The sequence below is a fragment of the Gekko japonicus genome, unplaced genomic scaffold (assembly GCF_001447785.1).
Source record: "Gekko japonicus isolate JY-2015 unplaced genomic scaffold, Gekko_japonicus_V1.1 scaffold3103, whole genome shotgun sequence".
Classification (NCBI taxonomy): Eukaryota; Metazoa; Chordata; class Lepidosauria; order Squamata; family Gekkonidae; genus Gekko; species Gekko japonicus.
The window spans coordinates 1055-9007 of record NW_015164294.1 but is presented as its reverse complement, the minus strand read 5'-3'; the positions used below and the strand labels follow the sequence as shown (position 1 = coordinate 9007).

Sequence of the window (7953 nt, the reverse complement as noted above, 5' to 3'; positions counted from 1 at the left end):
CTCCAAGCTCGCCCTGTCTCTGGCAGCACCGTCCTACACCTTGATTGGTTACGGCCAGAATCCTGTTGGTCTGTTTGTTATTCGGCTCCAAGCTCACCCTGTCTCTGGCAGCACCATCATACACCTTGATTGGTTACTGCCAGAATCCTGTTGGTCTATTGTTATTTGGCTCCAAGCTCACCCTGTCTCTGGCAGCACAGTCCTACACCTTGATTGGTTACGGCCAGATTCCTGTTGGTCTATTGTTATTCGGCTCCAAGTTCACCCTGTCTTCCGTTTGTTTTACGAAACCCACGTTGGAACAGAAATTCCCCTCTGCACTGCATGCTGGTTTCACTTCCTTTCATCATTGGATTTTTATGGTAGCCCCCACCAATGCTCCCTTAAGCTGTGGAGTCTTTGAGGGAAAAATTCTACTTTGTGAGCTGCTGGCATTACAGTTGTGAGCGAACGATTTGGCTGCTGCATAAATTAGATTGCTCTGGAGCCCTCCTTCCTGAGCTAAGACAAAAAATGTGTGAGCCAGAAGCTAAAAACTGTGAGCTAGCTAGCTTAGAGGGAAGAAGAAGAAGAAGAAGAAGAAGAGATTGTATTCACACCCCGCCCTTCACTACCCAAAGGAGTCTCAGAGCAGCTTACAAACGCCTTTCCCTTCCCCTCCTCACAACTGAGAGGTGTGAGCCAGAAGCTAAAAACTGTGAGCTAGCTAGCTTAGAGGGAAGAAGAAGAAGAAGAAGAAGAAGAGATTGTATTCACACCCCGCCCTTCACTACCCAAAGGAGTCTCAGAGCAGCTTACAAACGCCTTTCCCTTCCCCTCCTCACAACAGACATCCTGTGAGGTAGGTGGGGCTGAGAGAGCTCTTGACAGAAACTGATTTTTCAATAACAGCTCTTATCAGAACTACGGCTGGCCCAAGGTCATCCAGCCAGGTGCAAGTGGAGGAGTGGGGAATCAAACCCGGTCCTCCCAGTTTAGAGTCCACACACTTAACCACTGCACCAAACTGGTGAAGGAGAAGAAGAAGAGGAGGAGGAGGAGATTGGATGAAGAAGAAGAGATTGGATTCATACCCCGCCCTTCACTACCGAAAGGTGTCTCAGAGCGGCTTACAAACTCCTTTCCCTTCCCCTCCCCACAACAGACACCCGGTGAGGCAGGTGGGGCTGAGAGAGCTCTTGACAGAAATGGCTCTTTCAAGGACAGCTCTTATCAGAACTACGGCTTGCCCAAGGTCATCCAGCAGCTGCAAGTGGAGGCATGGGGAATCAAACCCAGTTCTCCCAGATTAGAGTCCGCGCACTTCACCACGACACCAAACTGACTATACTGACTGATGGTCTGATTTAGTACAAGGCAGCTTCATGTCTTCACACGTCGTGCGAAACAGAAACACAGACCCACGCCGGTTGCGTTGACATCTTATAGAAAATATTTCTTTTTATTTAAATGGGAAAAGGATATTATTAAACAGGTGAGTTTGTGCATGGCTGACAGTACAGCTTGGTGGCAGGGGGGGCGGAGTACTTGGCGGGTTGGGCTTTGCCCAGCCTGCTCGGACACTGAGCGGCCGCCGCCATCTTGGAAGCGGTCTTCCGTCTCTCCATCGCTTCACTCGCCCTTCTCCTTGCCTTCCTTCTCCTCCAGGATGGCCAGGAGGCGCTCTCTCTCCTTGATCAGCTGCACGCCGCAATAAGTGATGAACCAGATGGATAAAGTGCTGAGAGGGAAACCTGAGGTCCAGAGGGAAGCAGATTGACAGTCAGCCAGCCAGGCCTCGGCACACAGCAAGAGATTTCTAAGCTGGGTGCAGTCAGATAACACTGGCGAGGGAACGGGCAGTTCTTGAGAACAAAGTTGGAGCCCAGTGGCACCTTTAAGATCTACAGAGTTTTATTCTGGGTACAAGTTTTTGTCTACATGCGTGCTTCTTCAGATGCACACGAAAGCTTATACCCAGAATCAGGGGTCATTTCCTGCAGGAGCGCACAGGAGCGAAGCTCCGGCAGTAAAGAGCCCAGGGGGCGGGCACATGCAACAGGCCCCACCCCCTGCTCCCAGCAGCCTTCAGTCAGAGCAAGAAGCAGCCAGGTAAGTTGCAGAGCCCCCCCTCTTGGGCCCCGGTCCAAAAGAGTGGCACATTTAAGACAAAGTTTTATTCAGGTACAAGCTCTCCCTCCTCTGTGAGGACAGATCTGCACGTCTCCCCCCAATAGCTAGCAATCCAAAACAGTCCAGTGGAGCCTGAGCGGTGGGTGTTGCTTTCTGACACACTTCCCGTGATGTCAGGGGGTGTGGCATATGCAAATAAGTTATGCTAATGAGTTATGCTAATGAGCTCCTGCACCTCTATTTCTACAAAATGACCCCCGCCCAGAATTAAAACTTCGTTGTCTTAAAGGTGCCCCTGGACTCCAACTTTGTTCTGCTGCTTCAGACCAATGCGGCTATATCAATCAGTTCCTGAGAGAGATCAGACCACAGGCTTGAAGGGGTCCAATATTTATCCCCTCTCTCCAGAGAACCGCAAGAGCTACAGATCTGTCAGACTGGGGCTTGGGAGACGACGGGTCAATAATTTTCTCTTGGGCCCATCCCGCTCTCATACCCTACCTTGCAAGGTTGTTCTGAGGATAAAATGTAGAAGGGGAGAATAAGGGTTACCAGGTTTCCCCTCTGTGGTGGGCAATGAGGGTTGCCAAGTTCCAAGGGGTGGCTAGAGATCTCCTGGGGTTACAACAGATCTCCAGACAAAAGAGATCAGTTCACTTGAAGAAAATGGCTGCTGTGGAAGCTGCTGCTTTGGAAGCTGAGCTCTATGGAAACATACCCTATTAAAGTCCCTCCCCTCCCCCAAATTCTGTCCTCCTCAGACTCCACCCCCCGAAAACTCCAGGTATTTCCCAACCTGGAGCTGGCAACCCTATGAGTTACCTTCCCCCTGCATGCTCCAGCCGCCTCCCTCACTAAACTGAACAGTGGAATCAAATATGGGGGGAACAGTACCATAGTGTTTGCAATGCTCTAAGAATTCCCCTAATCTCTATGGATTTTACTATGGAGATTGTTTACAGGGCTCTTTTTGTAGCAGGAGCTCCTTTGCATATTAGGCGACACCCCCCCTAATGTAGCCAATCCTCCAAGAGCTTACAGAGCTCTTCTTACAGGGGCTACTGTAAGCTCTTGGATGATTGGATACATTAGGGGTGTGTCACCTGGGGGCTCTTTTTGTAGCAGGAACTCCTTTGCATATGAGGTGACACACCCCTAATGTAGCCAATCCTCCAAGATCTTACAGAGCTCTTCTCACAGGGGCTACTGTAAGCTCTTGGAGGATTGGCTACATCAGGGGGGTGTCACCCAGGGATCTTTTTGTAGCAGGAGCTCCTTTGCATATTAGGCGACACACCCCTAATGTAGCCAATCCTCCAAGAGCTTACAGAGCTCTTCTCACAGGGGCCACTGTAAGCTCTTGGAGGATTGGTTACACTGTAACATTCCTGGAACACTGCCAATGCCATGACACAATTTCCCCAAGTCTCTGCCCGCCCCAAATGCTCCGGACTCCCAAATGTTCCCTTAGCTGGCAAACCCTAGCTGGCAGACCCTCACTTGCTATCCTGAGATCCTCAGAGGAAGGATAAGACAAAAAAAAAGACAAATATAAAGTGGGCCGTCTCCTGAGAGTGAGGGATGAGGTGGCCAGTGGAAAAAGGAGATCAAGGATGCAACAGGACAGGTGAAAACGAAGAACTGCAGACCGGAAGGTTGGTAGTTCGGCAGTTCGAGACCCGAGTGTGCCGCATGACGGAGTGAGCTCCTGTCTCTGGCCCCAGCTCCTGCCAGCCCAGCAGTTTGAAAGCAAGAGATTGCAAGTAGATAAATAGGTACCGCTTCGGTGGGTAGGTAACAGCGTTCCTTGTGCCTCAGCGTCTAGTCATGCCGGCCACATGACCACAGAAACGTCTTCGGACAGCGCTGGCTCTTCGGCTTGGAAACAGAGATGCGCACCACATCCATAGAGTCAGATTCGACTGGCTTTCGAGCAAAGGAAAACCTTTACCTTTACCTTACCTCTAAGAGAACTGGCCACAGTGCTTGTTAAATGAATTAACTATATTGAAATTTCGATGCTACACACTCTGACAAAGTTGTGAATGAAACGAGACTTGATAGGCATAGTCCGTTGTGTTGATGAATGATTCCTGAGGAATTGATTATCTCCAGTAAACTGAATATCGGACAAGAATTTATAAGGCTGTGGATTTTTTTTTTGGCATAATATATCACCAGGGCTATTTTTGGGCAGGAACGCACAGGAACGGAGTTCCGGCTGGCTTCCAGGCTGGCCACGCCCAGCAGGAACTCATTAGCATAACAGGCCACACCTAACAGCAGACACTCATTAGGATTGGCTACATTAGGGGTGTGTGGCCTAACATGCAAAGGAGTTCCTGCTACAAAAAAGGCCCTGGGTTTTGACAACAAAGAAGGTAAACAGAATAAGAAGCAAAAGGTGGGTGTGGCTGGATGACCACACTTCTGGTAACATGTGGGGGTGTGGCCTAATGTGCTAATGAGCTGTGCTGTCAGGGGCGTGGCCTAATATGCTAATAGTTTCTGCTGCTGGGTGTGGCCTATTATGCTAATGAGTTCCTGCTGGGCTTTTTCTACCAAAAAAGCTCTGTATATCACGGCTGTTCTGCTCATGTCTATCTCCCAGATTCTAGCCTGCCACTATAACAGATATGCCACGCTGACTGTCTGCCAGCTTGGTATGGCTAGAGGAAGATACCCTTTGCAGCCATTCCGAGGGGAAGGAAGGGTTTTGCGAGGAACTTTACCTGCTAGGAGAATTCTCCGAGAAACAATGATGGCAAAGTCCAAGCTGTTGAGGGCAAGAATGTTGTAGAGGACGATGGCCCAAAAATTAGCTGCTCCAAAGAAGCCTCTGATTCGCCTGGACATCGCTTCCGACATCTTGGCCTGCCCAGGAGAGAAACACAAGACAGGTGCTTGAGAGAGGACAAGGGAAAGAACCTCAGATGAGCCCTGCTGGATCAAACCACTGAGGGTCCATCTAGTCCAAACTCCTGTCTCACACAGTGGCCAGCCAGTTCCTCTGGAGGGCCAACAACAGGGCAGAGAGGCTGAGGCCTTCCACCGAGAAGAACATCAGAAGAGCCCTGCTGGATCAGACCAGTGGTCCATGACAACTTTGGGTAGTGAAGGGCGGGGTATAAAGCCAATCTCCTCCTCCTCCTCCTCTTCCTCTTCCTCTTCCTCTTCCTAGCTGAGGCCTTCTGGATCAGAACAGTGAGGGTCCATCTAGTCCAGCGTCCCGTCTCACACAGGGGCCAGCCACTTCCTCTGGAGGGCCAGCAACAGGGTAGAGAAGCTGAGGCCTTCTGGATCAGAACAGTGAGGGTCCATCTAGTCCAGCGTCCCGTCTCACACAGGGGCCAGCCACTTCCTCTGGAGGGCCAGCAACAGGGTAGAGAAGCTGAGGCCTTCTGGATCAGAACAGTGAGGGTCCATCTAGTCCAGCGTCCCGTCTCACACAGGGGCCAGCCACTTCCTCTGGAGGGCCAGCAACAGGGTAGAGAAGCTGAGGCCTTCTGGATCAGAACAGTGAGGGTCCATCTAGTCCAGCGTCCCGTCTCACACAGGGGCCAGCCACTTCCTCTGGAGGGCCAGCAACAGGGTAGAGAAGCTGAGGCCTTCTGGATCAGAACAGTGAGGGTCCATCTAGTCCAGCGTCCCGTCTCACACAGGGGCCAGCCACTTCCTCTGGAGGGCCAGCAACAGGGTAGAGAAGCTGAGGCCTTCTGGATCAGAACAGTGAGGGTCCATCTAGTCCAGCGTCCCGTCTCACACAGGGGCCAGCCACTTCCTCTGGAGGGCCAGCAACAGGGTAGAGAAGCTGAGGCCTTCTGGATCAGAACAGTGAGGGTCCATCTAGTCCAGCGTCCCGTCTCACACAGGGGCCAGCCACTTCCTCTGGAGGGCCAGCAACAGGGTAGAGAAGCTGAGGCCTTCTGGATCAGAACAGTGAGGGTCCATCTAGTCCAGCGTCCCGTCTCACACAGGGGCCAGCCACTTCCTCTGGAGGGCCAGCAACAGGGTAGAGAAGCTGAGGCCTTCTGGATCAGAACAGTGAGGGTCCATCTAGTCCAGCGTCCCGTCTCACACAGGGGCCAGCCACTTCCTCTGGAGGGCCAGCAACAGGGTAGAGAAGCTGAGGCCTTCTGGATCAGAACAGTGAGGGTCCATCTAGTCCAGCGTCCCGTCTCACACAGGGGCCAGCCACTTCCTCTGGAGGGCCAGCAACAGGGTAGAGAAGCTGAGGCCTTCTGGATCAGAACAGTGAGGGTCCATCTAGTCCAGCGTCCCGTCTCACACAGGGGCCAGCCACTTCCTCTGGAGGGCCAGCAACAGGGTAGAGAAGCTGAGGCCTTCTGGATCAGAACAGTGAGGGTCCATCTAGTCCAGCGTCCCGTCTCACACAGGGGCCAACCAGTTCCTCTGGAGGGCCACTGGGGGACTCCACCCAGAGGTGACATAATTGCACCAGGCACGTTGCAGGGGGAGGCTCTATCATCCGAAGGAAAACTCTATGGTTTTCCCTCGGATGATTGTGGCCCCGCCCCCAACGTGCCTGACGCGATTATGTCACTTCCAGGTGATGTGATCGCGGCAAGAACCCTGCTGCATCAGACCAGTGGTCCACCTAGTCCAGTGTGGCCAACCAGTTCCTCTGGAAGGCCAACTACAGGGCACTGAAGCCGAGGCCTTCCCCTGATGTTGCCTGGCTCTGGGATTCAGGGGTTTCGTGCCTCCGAATGTGGAGCCAGGCCACAAGTCATCTCAGAATAGCTAGATTCAAATCCAGAGGTGCCTTAGAGACCAACAAGATTTTGGGGGTATAAGATGTCAAGACTCAGTGTTGCCTTTGTCCAATACCTTCATCAGAACCTGATGAAAGTCACATGGGAGATTGAGATTGGAACTGTGGCACCTTGGGTTGCTATCCCCCCCACGAGGGACGGGACATCTCCCGGCCCTGGGCCCCAGCCCTCCTGTTGCTGATCAGCTGGCTGGGGGGTGGACTCACCAACAGCGAGGAAGGCCTACACCGGTGTCTCAACTTCGTTGCCAGTGATGCAGTGATATCACTTCCGGCACACACTGGAAGTGACATCATAACATTGCCTGCCGCACTCTGGTATCTGGGCAGAAACTCTATGGTAAAAACGGCTTCCACCATAGAGTTTTTACCCAAATACCAGAGTATCCCTGTGTTTCCAGCGAAGTGACAACATCACTTCTGGTGCACACCTGTTAGCCGAATTGTTCTTTAGGAGAGACAATTGGAACAGTGTATTAAAAGGGATTTTTGGTCAGTGTCTATGGAGGATGGGCTGCGCCAATACGTTTCAATGAAGAGACAGAGACAGAAGTAAAATTTACTTTGATTTACTAGATATCATTCAGAAGCACACAATAACATACAGACACACAAGAACTAATAAAATAGTTAGATTTGGTAAAGCACAGTCGCATTAGCAGGTTGTATCGTTGAGGGGAAATATATTTACCTCAGGCGTAGCGCGGCTCCTAAAGCTTCCAGCAGGAAGGAGGGTAGGAGGGGAGAAAATGGTAGAAACATGTGTAACCAGACCAGCTGAGAACACGTGGATTGCCTTAGCTGCAGACTAAGGTAAAGCGAGTCAAGGAATTGGTACAGGGAGCTGGATTTGAGAGGAAAAGCAGACGTAGAGGGGTTGTTGGTAAAAGGAAGGAATGGCGTGTTCGCTCTGTGTTCTATCTTTTAAGGTCTCTTGCGAGCGGGGAGGAGGTGGGCCCAAGCGGATTACCAGGTGGCCCTACCCCAAGGGTCAGGGATTGGCTATGAGGTCAATTTTCAATCTATTGATTAACCTGAGGGGTGGT

At 51.7% G+C, this 7953-nt stretch overlaps 1 protein-coding gene across 1 annotated transcript in view; it reads right to left on the bottom strand.

Moving 5' to 3' along the window:
* Nucleotides 1–1416: 1416 nt before the first annotated feature.
* HHATL (hedgehog acyltransferase-like) overlaps nucleotides 1417–7953 on the bottom strand; it is a 7388-nt gene continuing 851 nt past the window's right edge. The window contains exons 2-3 of the mRNA XM_015408794.1: nucleotides 4845–4986; nucleotides 1417–1733 (exon numbers count right to left, since the gene is read on the bottom strand). Coding sequence (XP_015264280.1) covers nucleotides 1612–1733; nucleotides 4845–4986 — 264 coding nt within the window. The 3' untranslated portion in view covers nucleotides 1417–1611. The remainder of the gene's footprint in view (nucleotides 1734–4844; nucleotides 4987–7953) is intronic.